Here is a 27,359-nt window from a genome sequence, read left to right as displayed (position 1 = left end):
CACGAACCAGGAAATGAACTCTAGGAGTAACAGGTGCTACGTTTGTCGTGACTAAAAATTACAGCTATAATAAAACAGGAAAAAATAATCAGAGCAGATTCATCTCACTTGACGCAAAATCACAGATTTTGTGCAATGTCTAAAAAAACTTTCGGACGAAGCTAAATTTCATTTAGCTCTTTGCTATCGTACACCTGTTACGCGATGTTTAAAGCTACTGTAAAGCTAAGTTGCTAACTTGGCTCTGTTTAGTAGTGTCTTCGCATAATTATTGCTATTTCACCACATTTTGCTACCTTTAGCTTTTTTTTAAAACAGCCTGTCTAAGTTTAGCAAATGTTGCTACATACATGTCTTTGCTAACATTAGGTTACCGCAGCTCTGACTCATTTATTGTCACATTTGTCCTAAGGTTCGGATTTCTTTGGTCTGTTTTTTAAATTCAAATTTGAGCTGTATTTAGTTATCCAGGATTACTCAGCTAACGATTTCTCTCCTAGCTAATTTTCAAGCAATTGTTTGCAATTGCAATTTTGTCTGGTCTTTTATTATTCTTGGTCAACTATTACGCTTTTCATAATTTACTTAACAACTAAACCCTTGATTTAATAACAACTTAACCCTTGATAACCCTTTTGGACTGAAATGAGCCAAAATGTAATCAAATATGCTAATAGCATACGCTAAATGGCAACAGACATGACAGCTGTGCTAGCTACAGAGGCCTGGCAAATTATTTCCCATACAGACAATACAGTAGAAGACCATTTAAGAGCACGGATTTATCGAGGTGGTTTCTTACATTAACATGTAACCATCCCTCGAATTTCACTCAGCTGTGTTTCAAATTTCAATTCTGTGATTTTTAACACGATGAGACAGACACTGGTCCCACTGTCCCCCCGTGTGGTCTCCGTCCACCTGCCTGTCGACCTCGCGGTCCGCCCCTGCTCCTCACAGTTTGGTGAAAACCCATATGGGAGAGTTTCTGCTCAAGCGTCCAACCACCGTGCCCTCACCCTCCTGCCATCTGTTTGCTCCCCTCCACTCTGCTGCAGCGTTGCCAACAGGACAACTCAGATGGTCAGCAGTGTCCTGCCACCTGACCACCCACCCACAAACCCAACCACCCACTCAGTCTGGCCTGGATGGTCCTCTGAAGGACAACAGGGACGAGCAGGCAACCTCCGCTGCTCTGCCACAACAACCACAGCATTTCTTCAACTGAAGATGCAGATAACGTTTTGTTTTTTCTTCAAGACACATCAAAGACACAAATGATAATGTCGTTTTTTTTTGTGTAAGAAAAAACCCAATTTAAAGTCATATAGAAGTTATTAGCTGGAACAAAACACTATTCACTATTCAGCGTACTTTCTACCTTTAAATGTCTTTGAATAAACTGTGATTTTTTTTCCCCTCAAACTCCTCAGGTTTCCAGTCGATTCCAGACAAACAACAGGATCTGTTCTTCACGGCTGCTAAAAACTTGTTTGATTTCACACAGCGGTAGATTCACACCTACACGAACAGAACTGTAGTCAAAGACGACGCATAAAGACAGAGCAGCCGAGCTCCCGTCCTCGTCTCGCTGATCTCCACTTCTGCCTGGACCTGGTTTCCCAGAGCAAAGGTTGTGGAGAAACAGCTTTTTGTGTCTCCTTTTCAGGGATCACTTTGTTTGTTTAAACATTTTTTGGCTCGTCAGGAGGACATGTGCTCTCTCCCACTGAGCTCCACTCACTCCGTTTCTGTCCACACCTTGGCACCAATTTGTCCTCCAGAAGACAATTCTCTGCCAAGTCAGCAGTAACCAGTGAGCAAGCAGCGTGTAGGAGCAGGTGAAGAACAAGCAGCCACCTCTTTCTGCTCCTCATCACTGACACAGTCAGTTCACATCAGCTCAGAGGATCGGGGGTTTTAAGACATTTTATTTCTTTATTTAAAAAGAATAAAGGCTTATAAAAGATAAACTAAAATACTTTTAATGATGATTTAATTCAGATATTTTGACTAATATTATTTTGTAAGAGAGAAAAAAAATACTAAATTATTATTATTATTACTTTCTTAAATATATTAAACAAGAATTTGGATTTTATTATTGAAAAACTAAAATATTTGACAATTGTTTCTCTTAACGGCACGTGTTTTAATTTTATTTTTGATATTTAAAATATGATTTAGGTATCATTATAAATCTAATTATTTATATGAATATATTTCATTTAATTTCAGTTGCATTTCCAGCTCATTTACTTGTAGGTGTATACAGTTAGTGTGAACTCCACTTCTTATTTGTTCTGAAAAAACAATTATCAGCCCTGTATTTAGATAAGAATAAATCATTTATTATTTACATAATTAAATATTGTGATAATTTTTCCAGATTTCATTAAAAAACCTAAATGGTATTGCGCTAATTTTGCAGATTATATCATAAAAAAAAGAAATCAATAAATCAATTTTACCAATAACTTTTATCTAATTTAACGGCCACTACAACAATGTTTTATACTATAATATAAGATGAATTCTAGGAAAAAAAGTAGAAAGTATTTTTTTTGATATTTTTAGATTAAAAACACCTAAGTAAATAAAGAGATTTTTCATGTTTCTATTTCCACAAATTAAATTATTTGTGGGTCTGAAGCCTCACATACACAGTAACAACTGCCCATTCTGTCAATATGGCTGTGGACGGATGGACATGGACATGGACGGATTTAGAAAATCTTGTCTACGCTGGTTGCTGACATCAGCAGACATTTTTAAATAGTGAGGCTTTTTTTTCTTCTTCATATAATTCCCTGAAAACAAACATCAACCATAATATTTTGATGTTTTTCTATGCTAATATTTTCACAGCGCAGTAATATTTTAGCAGTGTTTGTGTGTCTACGTGTGTGTGTGTGTGTGTGTGTGTGTGTGTGTGTGCGCCCCCCCCTCCCCTCACTCCCCACCCATGCACCTGTCTGAAAACCTGTGAGGCTCCTGCAGCTTCACGTTGTGCGAGCAAAAGGTGAGTGTTCAACACACACACACACACACACACACACAAAGAGAGTGCCATTTGCACATTGGAGTGCAAACACAGCACAGATGTTCACACACACACACACACACACATGCAGCCGCTCCACCTGAACATGTTTCTGTAACCAGATTGTTCCTGTAACTGACGACGGCTTCATTCGGTACGAGTTGAATTTCCACAGACGTCGGTTCAAATTTTGAGAAAAATAAATTCAAACTTTGATTTGTTGTTTGAAGGATGACTTCAACTCTTTGGTGTTTTCTAGCATTGACACTGAGCATTTCATTAAAAAAAAACAAAAACTAATTTGACAAGCGGTTTAATTTGACACTAAACTTTTCAATCATGCGTTCGAAGAAACAAAAATCAGACAACAACGAGCAGCGATTGTAAGAACTGTATGAAAACTAAGAATATAGAAATAGTCAAATGGTTAAAAAAAAAAAAAAAACAAGCAACACTGAGCATTAAAAACAATATTTACTTGCGTCTGTGCCAACTTTACTTGTATTTAGCGCGTGCGTCTTCCAAACACACACAGAGACAGGGACAGACAGCGTACACACACACACACACACACACACTTTTACTCACAGTTTTCAGTCTGGTAATCTGGAACAAACTGCTCGTCATTGTCAGGAACCTGAGCTGAAAATAGAAGCAGACAAAATAGACGTTGGACAAACACGGCACTGATTTCAGTTCTCTACAGTCAAGCACTCAGAAAGCACAGGCTGCTGCTTTTACAACTTGTACTTCTGCTCCTCGTTTCCACAGAGCGTGCGTGTGTGTGTGGGGTTTTTGTTGGTCTGTTTTTTGTAGATTTGCTGTATTTGCTGTAACTACTCGCCTTCCTTTAGGGTTATTTATCGTACATCAGATGACTTTTTCCTGTCTGAGGGCTGTTATTTACTTTACTTTCGAGATGTCGGTGGCTAACCCTTTTAGCTATTCTTGCTACATTTGTTGCTTCATTTTCCCATTTCGTCTTGTTTTTAACTACACTTGCTTTCGTTGCTGGTTCGCCATCTCTGACTGGCGTTTATAGTGTTTCCCCCTTCATCCTCCTCCTCCTCCTCCTCCTCCTCACCTCAAGCCAAAGTCCCACTGTAACTGTATCAAATCATCTTCTTCCCCACTGCTGAATCCACCTGCACCTGCAGAGTCTGGTCTGTTCCAGGACCACTGCTTCACCTGAGCGTCTTGCACTAATGCTAAATTAATGAAGCCCACATCACACCGTGTCTGTCTCTGTCTCTGTCTCTGTCCTCCCCAGGTCTGGATTGTCAAATAAAGACGTGAACAGGTTGGTTTGGTATTAACGCCCGTCTCGGAGACTGCATCTCGGTGTGTGTGTCTCTCCAGTTTGACACTCTTAGGCGAAAGGCAAAAGGAGATTTAAACGTGTCATTATCAAGTCTATTTATACCCACGCAGAGGCGGAGCCTCATTATCACGTTGATCTGTAACTTGTCTCATCATGTCGACAGAAGAAAAAGAAGAATCACAGATTTTTTCCTCTCTCTCCGTTTTTGTCCCTCTTGATAAAAATCACTGTTTTTTCTCTCTCTCTCGCTCTCTCTCTCTTTCTTTTCCTTCAAATGTGTGAATTGAGGAGAGTCAACAATCAACAGATGAAGACGCGGCCACGGCTGAGGGCAGATATTTAAGCAGTTAACAGTCAGCGTGGGTTTGAGTGATATTTTCAACTGGGTTAAAAGACTTTTTCAATACAGTCAAAATCCTAATTTTGAATTAGAAAACATATTAGTTGAAAATTTGCAAATATTTTCATTTTTTTATAGATTTTTGGAAATGATTGTAGTTAAAACAATTTATTAAATACTTGATAAAGATAATCTATTATTATGTGTTATGTAGATTTCATAAATATTTAATGACTATTTTTGTGAAAAACATTATTTTCCCCAGTTTGTGATTAGAAATATATTTTTAACAGTCATGAAAAATTCTTCATGTTTTTTACATATTTCTCTTACAGTAGAGACTTTTTTTTTTTTTTTTCGTTTCACTGGTGACTTAGACTAGCACCCAAAACCCTAGAGAATGACTTAAACCATATAGACTTTGCTCAGAATTTGACCGAGCTCCAAATTGACTTTCTTCTCATTCGTGACTCCATACTGACTTGCTGTGCTGCAGTATTTGTCATTAAATTCTGGAATCGTTTGTGATTCGCACTCGAAACTGGACGTGGATTTCATTCAAACTATTCTTTCTGTTATTTTCTCCTGACTCTCGCTGCACAAACGTCTTAACTGCTGTAACCCAGTGGTGAAATTAAACAGAAGAAAAAGCCACTGTAATAGAGAACTCCTATCAAACACCTGTGGTGATCTGTTCTTACTTCAGTCTTTTACTCAGTTCTGTTTCAGATTTACTTCTCTCCACCCGTTTTGTTTGGTTAGTTTAACAGCACTTTAATCCTGACTTCCACACCTTCTTCCCTCCAAACACCCCTCACTCCTAAACGTCAGGGTTGGTAGGTTTTAACTGTTGTGAAGAGGAGCTTCTTATTAAACAAGTGAACGACCTGTGATTATATTCAAACATTTTCATTCTGTTAAAGGTTCATGTTAACAGGCGTTGACTGGTTAGGATTTTTTTTTTTCCCTTTTTCTTCCAATTACCTGAAGTCATAAATCTCAAAGATGGAGAAAAGTTTCTCCGTTTCATCCTAATGGACAGGAAGTCGTTCAATACTAATCTGGAAGATTCTTCATCATCACGTAGATCTGTGACAGGTAGAACTGTCATCTCTAACAGTTGGGTCTCCTCTAAGACAAAGACATGGAGAACTGTATTCCCTCACTTCCTTCAGACATTAAAATATTTAAAAATCTCTTCTTCTTCGTCCTCAGCAGGTTTATACGTTTTTAACAACAATGGCCATGACATATAAAAAACAAGTTCATTTATTCACATTATGTGCACTTTAGATAAAACTTTAAAACTGAAGCGCATTTTAGGTATATTATTTGTTTTAAACAGTTTTACGTGTTTAACGTCTAATTTTCACACTCAACTTTAATTTGTTATTTTGTTTATGATATGCAACATCACAAATTGACAGTTGTTGTCTGTGTTGCACTGAAAGTAAAACAAGTGGAACCACATTAGACAATACTATTCACAATATCATCTAAATTAATTTAGCTTTACTCAATAATTATTTAAAATGTATCTTCACAAAAAGCATTTCTCAATAATTGCATTTCAAATGACTTGTTTTCAGCTGAAGTTTACTTCAAAAACTGAAAAATCAATCAGGAAAAAAAAGATATAAAAATCAATCTTTAGTTCTTTTACCTATAATCATTTTTTAAGCTCAGCTAAAATGTTCTTATGGCTTTAACATTTTATATAAATAAAACATGTTTTGCGAATTGCAGCTGAAAAACTCTTCCTAATATTTAAATGTAGTTTGATGCTGTGAATATTTTGCAGTTTCAAGTTCAAGAGAGTGTCAGGATAAGGAAGTAAAAACTAATCGCAAATCTACACTGACGGTGGAATCGGAGAGAGGACTTGGAAAAAAATCTGTGTTCTTTTTTACGTTTGACACGAGTCCCAGGCTAACTGAACTAAAGTAAAACCTGGATTATCATTTGATTCACTTCAAATGATAAATATCAATTGGAAGGTAAAGTCACAAAAGGACTAAAAAAAAGATCTTAAATTTAAATTCTTTCTAATTCATTTTGAACATTCCATAAGCAATATATATATATATATGTGTATATATGTTGCCCAAAAATAAGTAGAGTAATTCAATTTACTTTTCAAATAGGTTTGCTTATTTCAAATTTAAAAAAAAAAATTTTTTTTATTAATTCCAGGTCTAAATATAAACCAGATAATATTTTTTATTCATAATCCTCATGTTTTTCGAATAATAAAAATAACTCTGCAATAGAGTTTGGTTAGAGTCGCCGCCAGCCGTAAACGCAATTATCAAAGAGCTATTTGAAAATATCAAAACATTATTTTTTCTTTGACACATTCGAACATCAACACAACTTTAACTCTATGCTAAACTCTATTTAGTAACTTTATGACTAAATCCACGGTAAGAGATGGGCAAAGCTCTAAAATCTCAACTGAAGCAACAGCAACTGCAAAAGTCACGTCATGAAGGAAAGTCTGTCAAAACACATGCTTATAAATAAATATTAAACAAAATTCACCACCAACCAAAAGTTCTGTGCTGCAGACAGGAAGGAAAGAGGACGCTCGCACTTAAATCCTGAAGCATCACGTCTTAGTGGGAGCACGGAAGGAAAGTCTTTCCATCAGAGGAGGTGAAGGTTTAATTAAAAAAAAAAAGTAAGATAAACTAAATTTAAAAAATTTCCATCAGAGGAGGTGAAGGTTTAATTTAAAAAAAAAAAAGTAAAATAAACTAAATTTAAAAAATAAAAGAAAGGGGGGGAAAAAACTACCTATTTCAATTAGACGTCACTTAAAGAAGTCACGTTTACTTTTTATCAAAGTAAGAAAAAAGTGTAAATCCATCTCTTCTTTTTCTGCCGGGAAATGAAAGTGAGAAGGTGAAGTGGTGAAGGTGTAAGTTGAAAACAGAGAGAGGGCAAGAGAGAGAGAGAGAGAAAAAGAGAGAGAGAGAGAAAAAGAGAGAGAGAGAGAGAGAGAAAAAGAGAGAGAGAGAGAAAGAGAGCGAGAGAGAGAGAGAGATTAGAGCAGAGTGACAGTAGCGGTGGTGGCAGCTGGAGCAGCAGCAGCGTTAGCTCCTGCCAGAAGCAGAGGAGACAGTGATGGTGGCTGAGGCTTGTCCTGGTAATTTGTGATGACACTCTCAGGGTAGAGCCTGCTCTGCTCCTCCAGCACCTCCCTCCTGACTCCCCCCCCTTCACTCTCCTCCTTCACTTGCTCTAATGTATGCACAAGACGCGAGGTGCTTCTTCCATGGGCGTTTAATTGGTCCGTGACGCTGAAATACGCAGCTTCCACTTTTTTTTTTAATACTCCTTACAGTAAAACTAGAATTAACCCAACATCTCAAAAACCTCAACTGTAAGAAATACATTTATTTTTCCCTAATACCCTCATTAATTAGTTAATAATTATGCAGGTGATGTTCTTTTTTTTTTCTCTTGTCCACGTAAAATACATGACTAAACCTGAACCGCAATGCTTTTCAGTCAAATATTTTACAAACTCAACATCCAGTTGTTTTTTGTTGTATTTATTAGTGTTGCAAAAACTATAATAGTGTCAGAATTATGACTAAAGCTTAGTGCAGCATTTTTAAACTGCCAAAAAAAAAACAACAACTCTATTTTGGTTTCGTTTGGTCAACTTATTCTATACGCAGATGACTGTCTTGTTTATTTGATAGAATTTATTGTTGTATATTTTCAATAATTTTAACATATTCTTCACCAAACCATTTGTTTGTATTGTCAATTATTAGATTATCCGTTACTGCAATGGTATCATCAAACACGCTTCCACCATTCATCCGTCCATCCATCCATCCGTCCATCCATCCATCCATCCATCCATCTTTTATCACCTACTTATTCATCTTCTACAGCTCTGTCATATTCAACCATGTCTGCAAGTCTTTGTTTCTTTTACACAACTCACCTTCTGCCAACCATGTTTCCTGCAGCTGACTAAGGTCGTGGAAAAGTTCTGGAGACAAGGAAGATCCAAAGCAAAGAAGAGAAAGAAGATTAAAGTCAGAGTAAAGAAATACACATCAGAGTATTTAAAAATACATCAAAGACTTAAAGGGACATATTTATTATCATTAGTATTTTTGGTGTGAGCATAAAGAGAAATGAACAGAAGGTGGCAGTAATGCAGTGAATGCCAATGGCAGTTAAACCCCCCACAAAAACTTAGCTTAGATAAATATTTAGATGGAAGAAAGTGGACAAAAAAAGTAATGGAACAACTTGTTGTGAATAAAAATGGGTCGTTAAGAAATGTTTGTTGATTCTAAATACGTACTCTTTCTGTAACAGAATGAAGAAAACATTTAATTTCCTACCATTATTTTTGTTTAATTTTTAGTATCCTTACACATATCTTTTTATATTGTCACTGAAATATGCAGGTTTAGTAGTTTAGTGATAGATATTTCAGTGAGTCTTATTTTACATCAGGTATTATTATTGTTAATAAAAAAGTATAACATTGTGATTTAAAATGACCATTTAAATGTATTTCTTTTGTTTTCTACTTGACACTAATTGTGATCACTGTTAATAAAGAATCAATTTCCGACCTTTGACATATGCCAAACCACACCGTTGTACCTGGGCTTCCACGGTTAACGTTGCAGCTTTCGCCTCATGAAATAATTGAATTTTGTTAAATGTTTAGGAGCCGTGAAATTAACTCCTGCAGGTCTGTACTGGTGCGTTTACCTCTGGTGTCCTGAGCCAGGTCTGAATTAATGACTTTTCTTTTTCTGTCTTTCACTGGTCTCTGGGTGATGGGAGTCTTTGTCTGCTGGTTCTGAGCAGAAAGAAGAGGAAAAAAGAAACAAATGTTTTGTTTAGGTTGATTTTAACTAAAGACATTTCAATTAAAGTTACGTTAACATAGTTGTTATGTTACAACAACACTATTTAGGAAATAAGTAGATACTGTGTACCAACCAGAAGAAGAAATGTGGAAAAGAAAACTGAGAACAGATGTTGAATATTCGATTTTTTTAGTGTAAATTCAGATGAGATTAAAACATTACCAAAGAAATTATTCATTTAAAACTTTATAAGTGTCTCGTGTGAGGATTTTATTTCTGACTCCAACTCTCCTCCTCTCCTGCCTCTCCAATAATCAATAATCACTCACTGTCGAAACGTCGAAGTGAGGAACTCGCTGGTCTTGAAATTCCTCCATTTCTACTTTGTTTTCACTCTGTGGACAGAAAACACAAGGACGAGTTAATTTCAGTGAATTATACATTTCTTCCTTGGAGTTTAGCTCAGAAAAAGCATCACTGAGTCCAGAGAGTTATGTGACACCGGAAGATCCATGTTTGGCGTCATTATGTCCAGGTGAGCGACCGCAAAGTCCGTCCGTAAAAGCCGAAGCTCGACGGACTAAGAACAGAGCACTATTTGGTGTTTACTTTTAATACATACTTTACAGGGTAAAAACTAAATATTTTAATTATTTCTTCTCCAGCGACTTCCCTACCTACCATGTTCAAGACTCAATGTGCGCGGCTGCTGGAGCTCCCCTCTGTCCTCGCGGCTGTGCGTCTCTCCCAGCACTGAACATCTTCCCTCCGCCTCCGCGCCTCCCGGGGCCTCCCATGAAAACAAACCGCACTCCCTGCGCTTCCTATTGGCTGCCAAATGGCAACGGTCTCTACTACAATCAACACTCTCGAAGAATCTACCACCGGTGTGCCTAATGGAGGCTTGGTTGAAGCGGAAGAGGAAATGCTCTGAAATGTAAATTTTAAAAACAATAACGGACAATGTTACTATTAAATACATTTTATAAAATGTTATTAAAAAGTGGCCATATTGTTTTAAAGTTAGTTACAGGTGGGCCAGCCTATTTCAAATGACAACTAAAATGGTTGCCATTTAGAGGTAAAAGGACAGAAACAAGCTGTTCAGAACAGGACTGTTAAAGAGTTGTGTAAAGAATATCACTGCGTTCATTCATGTTTTAAAAATGTTTTGTTTGTTTTTCTTTTTAAGAAACCAATTTTTTTTTTGTTTTTCTTTTTAAGAAACCAATTTTTTCCCCCATAAAGCTGGGTCCCTTTACAGTTTTCAATGAGGAAAACTCCATTCAGAAGGACCACCATCTGTCAATGTGATAAAAATATTGTACTGTGAGCTTTAAACATGGTTTAAAATGTAAATTGAAACTTAAAGAATCCAGAAATATTAATATTAAAGATTAAAAAAACAAACAAACAGGAAACAAAAACCCAAAGGTTGTTTTTTTAAGCTTGATTTCAAGCTGTGTTTTAAACTCCAGAGAGTGAACTTTACACCAGTTTGAAAACACAGACTGACAGATGGACGAATCAGAGGAACGTAGTGGTCACACTGTTGTCGTCTCAGATCTTCACACAGGTTGTGAAGAGTGGATGTGAAGTGAGGTTTGGTGTCCAACCTGATAAACCTCCAGAGGACAGAGAAGAACACAGGTCAAGTGCAGGTGTTCCCTCGGTCAGTCAGACGGTCCGACACAGTCAACAGAGTGTCTGTACACATGAGGTTTCCTTCTTGGTGAACATGAAGATGCAGCTCTAGCCTCAAAGACTGTGGAGAACAAGAGAAACATGAACAAATTCAAAGTTCTGGATGTAGTTTTGATTTGACCATAAAGACTGATGATGTGGTAAAAGTTAATATCAATATGAGTGCTATATGCTGTATTACCATTAATAAAATGGAGAAATATTTTTAATGTGGTAATCACATCATAGATAGATAAATGGATAGATGGATACAGTAGATAGATGGATGGGCAGACAGATAGATAGATGGATGGAGAGATGGCTAGATAGATGGATGGATAGATGGATAGATAGATAGATAAATGGATAGATGGATACAGTAGATAGATGGATGGATGGACAGACAGATAGATAGGTGGATGGATGATGGATAAGTAGGTAGGTAGATGGATATCGATAGATCGATAGTTGGATAGATATCGATAGATAGATAGTTGGATAGATAGATTTTTGTAGTTGACCTTTTGAACATACCATTGTTCAGATGTTCAAAACATGAACATACTCCCCTTACTAGACCAGTGGCTTTGTATCTAGCCTTCTAAGTCTATTGGATTTATATATTATACAAATTTTCTGAGATAATTTGTTAGTTGTTTTTTTTTTATACATTTACTGATATTGGAATTTGGAACCTGTGCATCCATTGCAGCAACTGCATGTATTTCCATCATTGACCAATGGGACAATTCAAAGTTATGACACAAAATAGTGCAAAAAAACATGGCCACCACCAAGAACTATACATGTTTTGTTCGTTTAAATTAGTGCCAAGAACTATTTGATTTTTCCCTAAAAACAATGTACAGCATCAAGTCTCTGTTAGTGAGGTGGGAAATTGAACCAGTCAACAAGATTAGTTGGAATCAACACAAACAAAATTGTTTTATTCTGTCAAATGCCACAGTTTTCATTCAGCGTCATCCGGTGGAAATGTTTTGTCTTTTGTCTTTTGTCTTCCAGCAGAACAACAAAATGCACCTTCTGAGAACAAAGCCATGACTGAAAGAAATTACTGTGTACAAAAATACAACTTCACTGTACAAAAGTCTGCATGGACGAAGCAAAAACAGAAGAGGACAACAGGACCAATCAGTCTCCATCGGCATGTGGCACTTTTTTTTTTTTGTTTTTTGAAAGACAGGAAACAGTCAAGTGTAAAAACATTCTCCTAATACATGCGATGTTTAAACTGAGCAGTCTGCAGCGCCTCAATAAAACACAGGCTTTCCCTCTCTGAAGTTTTAACATAAGAAATAATATAACATCTATAAAAAAACAATACGTTTACAGTGTCGGCTTACATTCTTTTCATTCACATTATTTTTAATTTTTTTTTAATTTTGTTTTGGCTGTCATTTCTTTTATTTCACCATATGCAGTATTCATACATGAGTCAGTGGTTGGTCTGTACTGAGTCAGTCAGTGGGCAATGTGCCCTTGTTTGTGCAGCCGACTATAAACGCATCACCGTGGCGGACGATCGGCACGAAAATCAATAATCGCAGGAGTGTCCAAAAATATCCACGTCAAAACTCACGGTACCGATCGAACAAAAAAGAAAAAAAAAACCTGAGTAACAATTAAATGACGGATAAATAATTAAGCAGGCAACTTGTGGATAAAAAGTGATATGGTTAAACCGAGCGGCTCACATCACGCTCGGGTCACTGATGTTACAGAAAGTCCGTACACTATTGGTTAAAACCTGACAGGAAAACTTTCGTGCAACTAAAAAGAGAAAAACTCTCTAAAAGTATCATGCATTTCTAATGAGTGTTAAATATATTTTTTTCACTTTAAACAGACAAAGGCCACTGTTAGATTTGCGGAAAAGCTGAATCTGATGAAAAACTAAATTGGATTGTGAAAAGTAAAGATACTCTACCTTAACCCTACCAGGAGAATTTTAGGGTATTTTTCTAAATCTTAGAATTCTACTTTTTTTGAAAGTGAGATGAGTCCAAAAAAAGTTGACGGTCAACAAAAAGACTTGATTAAAACCTTAACCATCCTAAAACAGACAAACAATCTGATTACCTAAAACTTTTAGAAGCAGCGTAGCGAGTTTATAAAAATAAAAATCCTACAAAAACATTAGCATCTGAAGCTAATCCAAACAGAAGAAGAAGAAACAACTTTACAGCTTAAAAAAAAAAGTTAAATACACAGGATGGAAAAGTATTGAGATACAACTTTTTTATGTGTGATATTGCAACTAAAAGACACAGATATCAATCCGAGACCTTATTTTAGCCTCTGGCATATCAAAGAGGCAATATTGTATCAGATTTGAGCGTAGGTATCGGATTGGATTGGCTATAGATGTTATTTTTATGTGTGATCCTGAAATTTTGACCGCTATCGGACCAATACAGATCCTGAGTATCGGATCGAGAAAGTCTATTATAATCACAGCTAGATTAGTGGAGCAGGCATTAAGGTGGGAACAACGTAATCAGATAGGGTTGAAAAAGTTTTGCTCATGGGAATTGAACATGGACTGGAGGTCGTCATCCTGGATCAAAAGCTTACAGTGGCCTTAGAACATCTGCAGAGAACTGAACTTGACGAAAACATCCTACAAAAACACTCTTCAAAGACTGGTTGCAAACTGGATATATGACCTGCGACAACGTGATGCGTTTGCTGTCCCATCATGCGTCAGGAGATACTTGAAAAGCGCCACCAACAGCAGCGAATTCAATAGAAATAAATATGTTAGAAAAATATCACATTCATCTTTTGGACTGATTCCACGTGGCACGAATCACAAGAAAAATAAATACAGGCCTTCTTTAACAAAACTTACAGGAACAGATCAAATGTACAACGTTATCATGAGAAGTCCCACCATCTGACTCAGGACTTCACTCCAGAACTGACGCTTCATGCTGCAGGCAACACAAACCTGAACCTACGGTACGATCTTGAACACTGAGCGACCAATCAGACGTCAAAATCCTCAGAGACTCCGCCAACTTCTACGACAATCGGACCAGATACGATTGACCCGAGGTCACCTCCACAACACCGCTCGTGCCATCTTGGAAAAGGCTCGGAGGGTCTTGGTGATGATCAGTCTTTGCTCTCAGCGTGAGTTCTTCTGATGATGGAGGAGAAACAGCTGCGGCTCTGAGGATGGCCAATCAGCATAGGGGCCTGGTTTTTGTGGACGATCTCGATCTAGTCAAAAGGAGGAGCGAAGAAGTTAGATCACGGTCAGTGAGGCTTAGGGTAATACCGCACCATCGTTGAAGATGAACCTCTTTTAGACTTTCTTCTGTTAGTATCAGAGTCTGAATTGTTTTGAAACATTGTCAGATTATCTTTGGATGAAAAAAGTAAAGGGATATGACTGGATTCTTTTGGAATGAAGTCAATTAGTAAAACTGAAGTACATTTTTTACTGTGTCCCACTGTGGCCTGGTAGCAAAAGACACAAATGTACCGGAACCGGTCCCCGAACCAGAAGTTGGGGACCCGAGCGTTATGCTAAATAACATGTCACATTATATTGAATGTATCATATCAGAGGGTCAGACCTGGGAAAAGCTCGGCAAACTCTCACCCACAACTTTTCTTCCACCTCATTCTGAATTAACATAAACTCTAATTCTGTTATAGAACTGTTTACATCTTTACCTTTTTTAAGCGTGGAAATTAATCAGACACAAAAAGCAATTCAAAAACGTAAAAATGTTTGTCTGATTAACACCCTACAAGAAAAAAGTCTTCCATTTTATTTGCAACAAATTATTTTATACCTCGTGCGTTTCTCTGCCTTATTTTTCACCTCAACCCATAACAACGTGAAGGTGTTAAGACTTCGACTCAGTAACGAGGCACTTCATTTAAATGTAGACGTCAATAATAGTGACGTAAGGCCTTGTTATCAAACACGGGCTCCTGTCACATATCACTCTAAGATGCAAATGAACGCCACGGTGTTAATATGCATGCAAAGCTAACTGAGATGCATTTGCATAGTTGTTGTTAATAATTAGTGCGATAACATCTCATTTCATCTGTCATCTTTTTAAAGGCATTTAACAGGTCGCCTGATTCAAATTCGGCAGCAGATTTCACCACCAAAACATCGTAGAATTTTATGGAATTCTGAAGGATTTTCTCGATAAAAAACTGTTGCATTGCCGAGTTCTGAGGCCACTTGTAGGCTTCTTATTTTGTCATGCCGTGTGTGTTTTTTTTTTTTTTTGCGGGTCTGTATGTAAATCTCCCCACTCAGCCCTTCGTGTGGAGCGATGGTTGTAATTAAAGCTAAACACGACGGTAATCAACACAACGTAAGGAGTTTGATTGTGGAAAAAAAAAAGGGGGATCTTGAAAGACAAGCAAACACTTGTGGAGGTTAGGGTTTCGTAAAGGCAGGCAGTAGAACCAATGAAAGGACGTGAGGCTGTGTTAGGGGTTACACTGGTGCTAACTTCTTACTTTGTAAAGTATAAATCATCGACTCGTCGAAGCGTAAAACAGCAATGATTAATTGGATTTACTGTATATGATAAATGGTTTTTTAACGTTTTAACAGCAAAAGCAAATTAGTAGCAAATTTAAGATGAACCGTCGACATTAGCTGACATTAGCACTGAACAAGTTGTGTAAAAAGAGGTCAAGTTTTTTACTAAAATGGATTAAACCAAGGCTTGTGTTGCCAAAAATAAAATGCAAAAAATAGTTATAGTAATGCCATTAGTTGCATTCCAACTATGGTCGGGGCGCTGAAGCAGGAACAAGCTAACGTGTAACCAGCCACGTTAAGAACAAGCTAACGTGTAACCAGCCACGTCAAAGTCACTGTTCGGAAAAAAAGCATTTATTAAATGAATATCCCATGTTACAACGTGAGAACCTGCGGCTTAAAGAGAAGTGCGGCCTATATATGTACAATTATTTTTTTCTTTTTAAATTTAGTGGGTGCGGCTTCTATTCAGGTGCGCTCAATAGTCCGGAAATTCGACAGCTAAATTTGAAAGGCTCACAGACTTCAAAATTCCAGTAGAGCAAGCTCACTGTTAGGGAAGTGAAGATGATGTAAAAGGTACAGTAAGTAAACAATAGAGCTATGTTTAGCTAACGTAAGCTAAACATATACTTACAATCAAATGTTAGCGCAACTTGAAAAACAAGTAGCCAAAAGCTAGTCATGAAACCCTGAAATGTGGTCACGAGTCATGAACCAGTCGGACAAGTTGGGTCAATAAGCCGGTAGCTAGGAAAATAAATGAGGTAACTAGGCTAACTGTCTAGGCAACATAAACATTAGTTCAAATTCAGACAAACACTAAGAAAAAAGTAAGACAGTTACAGAAAAATTGCAAAAGATATAGCTGTGTATGAAAAAAAACAACACATGAAGATGTGATCTTTCTTACAGTGCAGGGAGTCTGCATCCAAGGTTCTCCATCAATCTGCATGGGCAGTGACTTGGTGGTTCTGTAGGAAACAAACGGAACAGTATGACAGTATGGTCAGGACCTGGTGATTGATTCTGTCCTGGTGAAAATTCAATCATGAGTAAATGACACATCTTTATTATCAGAGGTGTTAAACTGTTGATTGGTGTTCAGTGATTGGACAATTAGAGACACAATTGTGCTGTCACTACTAAGGTAGTAGCTAACAGGGCATTCACATAATTCCATTCTACATTTATGTTTAAATTAAAATTGCAGTCCAAAGAACTAGTAACGTAAAGTACAGGAAGTACCTTGAGATACGAGCGTCCCGACATATAAGTATTCCGAGATACGAGCTGGCCCTCCAGCTAATTTTTGCTTTAAGATACGAGTAAAGATTTGAGATACGAGCACGCTTACAGACGCCGACGCTAGGTGGCCGAGCACTCGTTCACTTCCTGTGTTCGTCAACTTCCGTACGCATTTCCAGTGAGTATTGTGTTTGCGTTATCTACGTGATTTTCTCTCTATAGAAAAGTGAAATGTAAAGAACACAAATCGAAAATAGCAACAAAAAAAAAAAGTTAAGCTAATTCTAAGTTTATGTAAGTACATGCAAGGTATGGTATGGAATCAAGTGTCTATGTACGGGCTAACTCTCTTCCTCCCTCCTCCTACATCAGCCTCTACTGTATCGTCTGTCTCGAAGGTTCGAACTCATAATTAAGTCCATTAGCTGCTACTGTATCGTCTGTCGGTTCGAACTTATAATTAAGACCACATTTTTTTATTTGATATCACAGGAATCCTTATATACTATAGTTTAGTGGAATCCTTATATACTATAATTTGTGTGTCTCTATATCCATTGTTTCCATTGTTACTAGCACTAATAATGGAGTTTTTTTAGAGGGCCGGAACGGATTAATTTTTTTTCCTGTCATTTCTTATGGGATAAAATGATTCGAGATACGAACACCTCGAGTTACGAGCTCGGTCCTGGAACGGATTATGCTGGTATCTCAAGGTATTACTGTATGTCTATAAGTACTCCAAACAGACCTATAGGAGGCCTTGGAGCCTCCTACTAATACATCTTTACAGTGACTCTCAGACCTGATGGTCACAGATGAGCACTGAGCCAAACGTCTTCCGGCACTCTTCAGTCCCGTGTAGATCTGACCCATCTCCATGGCTCCTTCTAGTCCCACCACCTCCAGGAGCTGGTCTGAAACATCTTAAAGTAACACAGGGAAAACAAGGTTTCATTTACGTGGAATGGAAACCTTGGTGCAGTACTGGTGGTCAATAGACACAAATCATCAGGTACGTGTTCCAAAAGCATATCACGAGAACCTGGATTCAAACAGTACTAGTGACTATCTGTGTCCCAGTCACAGGAACGAGTACCAGAAACAAGGAAATATACCAGTACTCTCCCCCAAGAAGTCCAAAAACTCGAGATAATGAGAGAGTACAGCCAACACAGTAATTTGGGATCTAACAGTAGCAGAATTTTTTTTTCTTCCAGTTTTCAGAGTTCAAGGAACAAAGGCTGTTTTTGGTGCCTTAAAGTCTCTACATCATTAGTAAGACTAATGCATGTAAAGTTCAACAGCAGAAATCTTCCAGATTGGCCAGAGAACTCGAATCACTCTTTTGAAATCTACAGCTGCCCCCTAGAGGAGGGAATAAACATTGTTTTTTCTGTGACAGCATACAATTAAAAACTAAGAGAGAAATAAATAAAGGAGCAACAAGAAAATCAAGCCCCGCAAAGTAAACAGTTATTAATTAAATCGCAACCGGCAATGAAAGGCAATCTTGTGATAATATAATTATGAATTTCTCGGCTGTTTTTGCAGTCATAAGCATTGATTTTGGCCCTGCTGGAGGCCCTCGTGTCCTGCGGGGCCCCATCTGTTTCTGCCTCCGAGTCAGCATCGACTCGTCCCTCCGCGAATTAAGGCGCAGCCGTCCTGCTGTCACCGACGCAAAGACACTAATTGAAAGTTAGGAGTTTTTTTTAAGGCCTGTGTATCTGTGCGCCTCGTCTCCGCACGTGTTTATCTACAGACCAGTTTGTTTCCTGGAGGAAGTGTTTAAGATAATGTCAGATTATTAATCAACAACAGGGTTGGAAAAATAAATCTTGTTAGAGAGAGGCTAACACGTCTGCTCTGTTTACAAAACTTTTGATAATAAAGGGAGATTGTTGATTTTTTTAATGCTGTTTGAGAACCTTTATATTATCGTAAATTTGAATTTAGGACTTATTTTCATTCCAGGGTAATTTCTGGGTTGTATATATATATATTACTCCGGAGCCCAGGAGAGATCAAAGGAATTAGCAATTAGCAAAATCCTGCTCTTATTTTACTAGATTTCGCACTCGTTTAAATAGAGCACATGCTCATTTTCTTAGGTTGTGCACCAGTTTTCCTAAATCGTTGGCTAGCTTTACACAACCGCGTGCTCACTTTGTTAAACTGTGCCGTTGCTTATCTAAAACCCTAACCTAAAGCGTCACACGGCTAGGTGAAAATGTGAGCACGAATTGTATAAAACCTGCACTGATTTTGAATGAATCGAACACTCGATTTAAATAAGCGTGAAGCCGCATGTAAGTCATTCTTGCTCAGAATTTTGAATGACATCGTACTCGTTAATTTCCAGTTACTTTACCACGATTTATCGATAGTTGCCGATGTTATATACAGCAGCGCAAAAATACAAAAAAAAATAAAAAAATAAATAAATTGAGTTTTCCAGGGCTCTGTATATCACAGTATGATTGGATTTGGATTGGATATTTTTTGTATTTTGTATTAAAAATATGTATAATTCATTTGTGAAATTAATAAAATAATATGTGGATTTGGATTGGATATTTTTTGTATTGTATTAAAAATGTTGATGATTAATTTTTACAAATGAATTATACTCTTATTAGAGAACATTTTTAGATTTTTATTTTGATAAAATTTTCTGTCAGAATGTATACTTTTTGTGTCATTTTTGGTCAAACACTAAAATTTTCTGTCAGAATGTGAACTTTTCAGGTCATTTTTGGTCAAAAACAAAAAAAAGATGAATATTTTTGTAAAATTATTTTAAAAAAAAAAATCTTTTCCTGCATGTTTCTCATAAAATTAGGGCATTTAGAGAACATTTTTAGAATTTTTTTATAAATATATAAATAAGTATAATTTTGATATAGCTTATCTAATTTTATAGCATTTTCCTACTCTCTACATACCTTTTAGCTACTATTGCGTCATACATACAGTAAGTTCAATATTGTTTCCGCAAACATTTGTCTTTTGGCAGGTTTTAGGTGTTGGCACACTTAGCTCAACCAGTTTTGGACGGTTAAAACCTCACATCAACTGTTGTTGTCATTTTACTTTAGCCTAAGAACTGGAAAAACAGGTCACGCAATGTCCTGTTTTGCAGAAAACCTGAGACTATTTGTGCGATGATGGAAAATTATTACCGTCAACCTAAAGCCGGGAGGTAATCACAACCATTATCAGTATTCTATCATTCATTTTCTTCAAAAATTAAAATGAAAAAGAAAATACTGGACTTGTTCAGCGAATGTAAGGTCTCATCACGTCTACCTGGTTGCTGAATTTCCATTTTTGTTTTGAATGAAGCATTATTTGTCATATTAGAGGAGCAAATGAAGTAGCCGCAGAATCAATATTAAAACCAGAAATAGACCAGACAAATCAAAAAAAAAAAAAAAAATCACATCCATCGTGACGACTGTTCTGTGATTAACTGGAGGGAAGAAGAAAAAACAAAACAAAAACATGCATCACCAAGTTGGTTGAAGTTGAATTATTAATACAAAATAAACAGCTGGTGGCCAAATTAGAACAGACGCTGCAGTAAAACTGAAATGATTGTCAAATGATGTGATTCAGGTGAAGGATGAAAGCAACACATGGACATAAAACACATTGACAAAAACATCCCCAGGACCTTAAAGATAAACTACGTTCAGATTTGAGTCACTTTATAAAAGGCTCACCTTATGGCATCTATAAATACTAAGATTTGTTTGTTGTCTTTTTATACCTGAAATTATTAGAAGAAAAAAAAAACTGAGCAAATCCAAAGTCAATAGAGAATCAAGGAAAACATGAATGTCCTACGTCCAATAAAATTATTATTGAGTAAATATTGTGTTAACTGACACAAGATCCACTTCCTGTCTGTACCGTTCTTATCTGGAAGAACAAAATCCAGCAGAAGGATCTTCAAAATAAGCACTGATCATCACTCACGACTTTTCATTTTCATGCCCAAGGTGTGATGTTAGAAAACGTACATGTGTATATATCACAAGGCCAGAAGCTGAAGTGACACATGTCTAGTAACAGAATGGAAGAGAAGGGACAACGAGAAGAAAAGCTGTAAGAAAAAAGTGTTAAAAGTGATAGGAAGGGGGTGTGGGTGTAGGGACACATGAGGACGAGCTAATGAAATGGACCAGCTAGGCTTCTGTAGCAGACAACTGTAAACTACATTTGTCAAAAATAAATTTAAAATATATATATATATATATTTATAATACATATATATATTAAAATATATATTTTTTAAAATATATATAAAAATATATATATTTTAAATATAAATAAATATATATACTTGACTACTTATAACTTTAGAATATTATTAAAAAATAATTTAATGAATATTTTAACAATTTATTCCAAACAGATACATTTGCCCATATATATGCTGCAGTAACTGAAAAAAAAAAACACGAAACACTCTGTTATAGCATAAACAACAAAACTAGTTAAACCCAGCCCCTCAAAAAGAGCTGTGTGGGGCATCAGCCCACCCTCCCACCCCCGCCCCAGTCCCTAAAACCTCAGTCCTGTTCTAAATTATTCAGCCCACAGTGGTTCTCTTCCAGCTGAGGGGTTTGTCTCCTGGAGTCACCAGCAGGACAATTTAACAGCTCCAGAAAGGTCAGGACACTTTTTTTTTTTTAAATGTCCCAGTACCGTCTCCACACACAAACACACACACACACACACACCCTGCCAACAGCTTTATCCGTGCCTCGTGTTTTTTCACGCTGCATTCTCCAGACAAATGCACTCCCGTGTTTACCTTTAAATACACTATTGTCTCACTCTGACAACTCACCTTGAGGACAATTCAACAGCAACAATGCACGCACACACACACCAACAATCATACACACTCCATTACACTCAATAAAGACACAGGCGGAACGGACACAAACATACAGAGAGCCGGCAACAAAAACAAACACTAAGTGCCCCGGACCGATTGATTTTTTTTTATTCAGGCATTAAAAGAAGTGGTCCAGGTCGAACTGTACGAAATACTCAGGGCTAACTGAGCGCCACACAGCCACAGCCCTCGTGTGTTAACCTGCCGTAACACACGGTTTCTGTGACAACAAGGTAAAATCTATTTTTTGACTGGTAGACGGGCGTTTTTTGACGGACACTTTTTATGGCTTGAATGTTACATAAAAAAATTATCATTAACAGCAAACGTGACAGGTAAAAATAACCGAGAGTAAATAAAAAATGGGAGCGATAGCTAGCAATTAGCCAAATGTCTTTCTATAAAAAGTAATATCATTATATATTAATTATATATAGAGTATATATATTTAATTAAAATATTTATATAACCTTCAGAGCTACCTTTAAGATTTTATTTTGCTTCCTTTGCTTATATATGTATATATGTACTGTATATATATACATATACACATATATGTATATATATACATATATATCATCATATATATAGATATACACACATATATAGATTTTTTTTGAATAAAATATATATATGTAGAAATATGTAATTATATTTTACTTTTTATAAAAAGAAATTTTTAATTCATATATATATTTATATATAGGTAGAGTTAGCTAAAACTTGAACGGGTTAATGTCTGATAATCGGTTATTAATCTCAGTGTGTTCTCACATGATGAGAATTTCTGAAACATAAGCCAATAGGCAGGTCCAAAATCTAAAATATATCTTTTATGGAGACAAATATATATATATATATTTTTTTTTTTTCTTCCATCAGTCATGTTGTGAACAGTGAAGTCTCATCAGGGAAACCAACAACTATGTCTTGAGAGCATAGCTGACTCCTCATGTTTCAATCCAGACATTGGTTCTGACATCAACCCCATCCCTGTGTACAAACACCCAACACTGCAGGAAGCAGAGAAACAGAGTGAAGCCTCACCTGAACAGGTCCAAGCTACAGTAGACATGATGGAAATACAAAAACCAAACCCCAAAAATATAACCCTGAAGCTTTGACCCAGTAGACTTTTCAACAAAACTACATAATGTGCACACAAGTTTTGCATAAAATGTTGGACAAAATTAGCATTGAGCATGTCAACTGTTTAGACCAGATGTGGGCAAACTAAGGCCCGGGGGCCGGATGCTGCCCGTTCAGATTTTTAATCCGGCCCGCCAAACCTTTCCAAATTATATAATTTATTTATATTATCATTGTACATCTGCTTTTTCTCTGCAATACTCACATTTCCACAATAGATGGCGTAGAAAATGGTGAAGCATTTTAGTCTTTATGCAGGACTTTTACATGTCATTTATCTTAGTTCACACCAACTCTCCATCTATCTGCTCCTGACCTGGTCCCCCCTGTTCAATGTTAGGACCAATTGTGGCCCACGAGTCAGAAAGTTTCCCCACGCCTGATTTAGACCTTTAGACTCTGAGACTAAATTGATACTTTTCATATTTATTTTGTACTTTGTGTATCAATTCTAATCCACCAGTGTAAGGAGTCTAGCTGTCCACGGTGCCCCCCCCCTCAGTCATAGATAACTGGGATGGGCTCCAGCGCCCCCAGCCTCCGTGAAAGTGAATAAGTGGTAGATAATGGACGGACGGATAATTTTACATTACTAATCATTAAATTAATTTAGATTTGTGATCCACCATTTCACCTCACTCTAAAAGAGACACTTGCTACTGGACAGAGACTGTTTATGCTGCTCCCTGATAAAAAGAGACAAAAAAAGAGACAAATGTTGGTGTTTGGAAAAAATAAAGGAAATCCAATTCATAAATGTGAACTTGCTGCTGTGAACAAACTGGATAAAATTAGTTAATGTCCTGGCAGTGGTAAAGAATTCTGGGTTTTAGTATTGTGCAAATATGTACAAAAAATACTTGTACTGCTACGCTTAATGTGTTGGTGATATAATATAATATACTCGCACATTCGTTCGTATAGTTTGTATAGTTATAAATGCGCCCAATGCACTGATTTTAATGCATTAAATTACTTTTGACTGTTGCCCAGCACATCTTGTGTTTTCCTGACATCTTGTGGAGAAATGCTCTCCTTGTAAAACTCTTCAGCATCAGAACATGCCCAACATACTGCTGTCCATATGCATATTCTCAGTTAGCCATATGTGCCTGCTGGTTTGAGCTAATTAGGGCTAAACACACAGAACAGCTGAGGCAGAGAGGCATTTTTAAATACATTTTAAAAAACGCGGAGAAGTCGCTTTAAACGTGTCGGACTAAATAATGCCCGACAGCCCCATGTAACATCACCGGCGACCACGACAAACACTTACAAAAATAAATACATAAATAAATAGACAACTGAATGTGGCTTAAGATAAGACTAAGACTAAGTTAACTAAATAATGACAGTTCTCCAAACCCTGAATAGAACATCCAAATACATCCAAACAGCACGTTTCCTCTTATGGTCTTCTTCTTTGGCATTAAAAGATTGAAGGTTGAGCCCAATCCCCCACATCCACCCACTCCTCGGCTCAGTCTGCTCAGATTAACTTAACCTATCCACTGCAGGCAGTGATGCAAATTGTCATTGCTAAAATATTGATGATAGAAAGAGGAAACAAAAAAGGTCAAGAAAAAAGGGTCCAACCTTTTACTGTGTCCTAAATGAGAAAAAGAACAGGACTCAGGACTCATCTGCACCAACTACTTACTGGTTAATGCACTACTGGTAATTAGAAGGGGTTCCTCGATCCGATACTCCGGATCGGTGTCGGTCTAATGTTGTCCCAATCTGGCCCAGTACCAAGTGACCGCTTCCCGGACCCCTGCCCTAGGATGTACCCTATGAAAGTAACCTAGTAATTAAAGGTAATTTCTGTAATTTTTTACAACAAAAGTTGACTAACATTTCATTACTAATCCATATAAAACAGTGGTGAGTAAAACTGACTTAAATTAGTTCACCTTGCAGGCTGGTGGTCCAAATCTAATTTTTGCACATATATGAGAATTTCCTTTATGGCAGTGACACTTTTTTTTATGGCAGAGTGAATGCCACAAATCCAGTTAGCCAGTGGAAAGGCCATGACGGTGAAATTCAGGAGGAGTCCAGGCCGTGGGCTAGAGCGGCGGTCAGTCTATTAACTCAGTGTTTCCCAAACTTTTGTTTCTGGCGGCCCATATTTTAAAAGTCACAAACCTTCGTGACCCAAGTCAATAGACATTATTTGTAAACCCCTGGGAAACAAGAGATTTGCGAGATGACCTTCCCAAAAAAAAAAAACAACTCTTGCGACCCACCTGAGGGTCGCGACCCAGTCTTTGGGAAACAATGTATTACACCTAGTTACTTTTACACCTAGTACTTTGTCCCTGGTGTAGTTCATGTGTGTATATTCGTTACCTTGAACAGCAAACATGAGCTCCTTGGGATCGAGCAGTGGGGTCCTCTTCTCTTGGCCTTTTTTGCCTCCCTTCCGGTGTCCCCTCCTCTTCTTGCTCTCACCCCAGAGGTTGGAGCCGCCGTGCATGCTGGGAATGTTCAGAATCGCAATGCCTTCCAGGGAGATGGTGCTGAGGTCCAGGGTAACGCCGTCACACTTTGAAACAAAAAAAACAAGAGTTGACCATTAATCCTTTAATTTACCCTAAAATGTTATCAAAAATGATTTTAGAAATTAGTCAAAAAAAGCCCCCAAAAAAAACTTTGCACAGAGGTGTGAAATTTTGTTTTAAAAAGTAGCTTCCTGATGTTTAAAAGGTTTTTTTGTTTGTTTGGCCGTTTGCTCTTCAACCTGACTTCTTTTAATAGGTTTAGGTTTTGATAAAAAAAAAAACCCTGAAAAAAAAAAGACATACTAAGGGTTGTGTTTTTATCAACTACAATCCGTCTTCAACTGTCAGTCCTGTTCATTTACAGAAAGAAATATTCAAAACTGATTAACAAAGACCTGTACGCTGCCTATGCTGTGTGTGTGTGTGTGTGTGTGTGTCAGATGAACTGAGGAGATACCATCTTCATTATCACTCAGTATCACACACAGTGGGGTCACCTCAGGCTAATTACCTCTGTGTTGAGCTGTGCTTTTGTAAGAAGAGACGTTCTCATGATCTCCTCCATCTATCAACACTTTGTCTGCTCCGGTTTGGAAATAGCATAAATTTGGATTATTTTTGGAACAATGGCTGACCAAAAGGCTTCTCTTCCTGACCTGTTTAACCGCTAAAACACACCGCACGGCCAATAATACGTGTGAAGCAATCAACATTTTTTTATTTTTTTTTCTGGACAAAACTAGAGTCAAACCCAAAGGACAGGAGACACATCACATTGACTCTTCACTGATATGAAGCATAAAAGTTTTGTTTTTATTTATTTACCTCGACCTCCAAAAAGTCGTGGAGCTTCTTACACGTGGCGGAGAATGTCTCTGAAGTTCCAAACTCAAAGTACCACAGTTTGTTCTTTGTTCTGAAAAAGAGGAAAACAGGAACTGCTGAGACCGGGATGATGAAACATAGGCCTTAAGATTTCTGAAGATCGTGTAGTTTCGTCTTCTCCCGTCTTTGGTTTCCTTCACGACAGTGTGCTGAGTGTATTACGTGGGAAACAAAATTGTGTGACAAGTGAGTTTTGTCTTAAGATCTTCCAGGATGAACCACGTTGTCAGGTTTGTTTTAGAAGTTTAGTTCTGTTTGCACCATCCCCTGCAACCATGCTCTGAGAACTAGAATAAGACACAAGGCACAGTCTCACTCAATGACACACTTAAAGAATCAACTTGTCGTTTTGTCTCCTTTTTCTCTCCTTTTTACACACAGGAAATCAGTCATTTTCTATCACGACCCACAACTGTTGTTGCTCCACTGCTGCTTTGTATTGCCAGTCCTTGTTTGGAGTAACACTAACGGACCACACGAGGCAGCAGTGACCCTGCGGGCCACAATGGGTTTGACTAGGGGGGCCGGGTCAGGAGCAGATAGATGGAACGTTCGTGTGAACTAAGACAAATGACATGTAAAAGTCATGCTAAAATGTTTTTAGCCTTTTCTACATCATTTAATGGAGAAATACAGGCATTGCAGGGAAAAAGCAGAAGTATAATAATAATATAAATAAATATTATTTAATTAGCCAAGTCCCTGTTTAAAAATTTGATTAAAAAAATCTTGAAATAATAGCCTGTTTGTGATTTCAATAATTATAAGGAAAAATTTGAACTAGCACTACTACTACTACTACTACTACTACTACTACTACTACTACTACTACTACTACTACTACTACTACTACTACTACTACTACTACTACTACTACTACT

The 27,359-nt window shown here is 37.2% G+C and overlaps 2 protein-coding genes across 3 annotated transcripts in view; both read right to left on the bottom strand.

Moving 5' to 3' along the window:
• Nucleotides 1-7,375, bottom strand: part of etv1 (ETS variant transcription factor 1) — a 19,618-nt gene extending 12,243 nt beyond the window's left edge. Inside the window, exons 1-2 of the mRNA XM_025061558.1 lie at nt 7,253-7,375; nt 3,632-3,685 (exon numbers count right to left, since the gene is read on the bottom strand). Of these exons, the coding sequence (XP_024917326.1) occupies nt 3,632-3,685; nt 7,253-7,313 (115 nt within the window). The 5' untranslated portion in view covers nt 7,314-7,375. The remainder of the gene's footprint in view (nt 1-3,631; nt 3,686-7,252) is intronic.
• A 4,782-nt stretch (nt 7,376-12,157) lies between these two features.
• On the bottom strand, nt 12,158-26,874 carry LOC103388981 (diacylglycerol kinase beta-like). 2 transcript variants are annotated; one of them, XM_008324232.3, is made up of 6 exons: nt 26,419-26,874; nt 26,105-26,176; nt 25,442-25,637; nt 17,834-17,954; nt 16,694-16,754; nt 12,158-14,483 (listed from the first exon to the last, which is right to left on the bottom strand). In XM_008324232.3, exons 2-6 carry the CDS (start codon nt 26,156-26,158, stop codon nt 14,376-14,378), a joined length of 540 nt encoding a protein of 179 aa, XP_008322454.1. In that variant the 5' UTR covers nt 26,159-26,176; nt 26,419-26,874; the 3' UTR covers nt 12,158-14,375. The 2 variants fall into 2 exon arrangements, with proteins under 2 accessions (XP_008322454.1, XP_016893559.1); XM_017038070.2 differs by having other exon boundaries at nt 26,105-26,173.
• Nucleotides 26,875-27,359: the final 485 nt, after the last annotated feature.

This window comes from Cynoglossus semilaevis, chromosome 13 (genome assembly GCF_000523025.1).
Source record: "Cynoglossus semilaevis isolate Cse_v1.0 chromosome 13, Cse_v1.0, whole genome shotgun sequence".
Classification (NCBI taxonomy): Eukaryota; Metazoa; Chordata; class Actinopteri; order Pleuronectiformes; family Cynoglossidae; genus Cynoglossus; species Cynoglossus semilaevis.
Note: the sequence above shows the minus strand (reverse complement) of the source record. Positions and strands in the feature narration are given on the sequence as shown.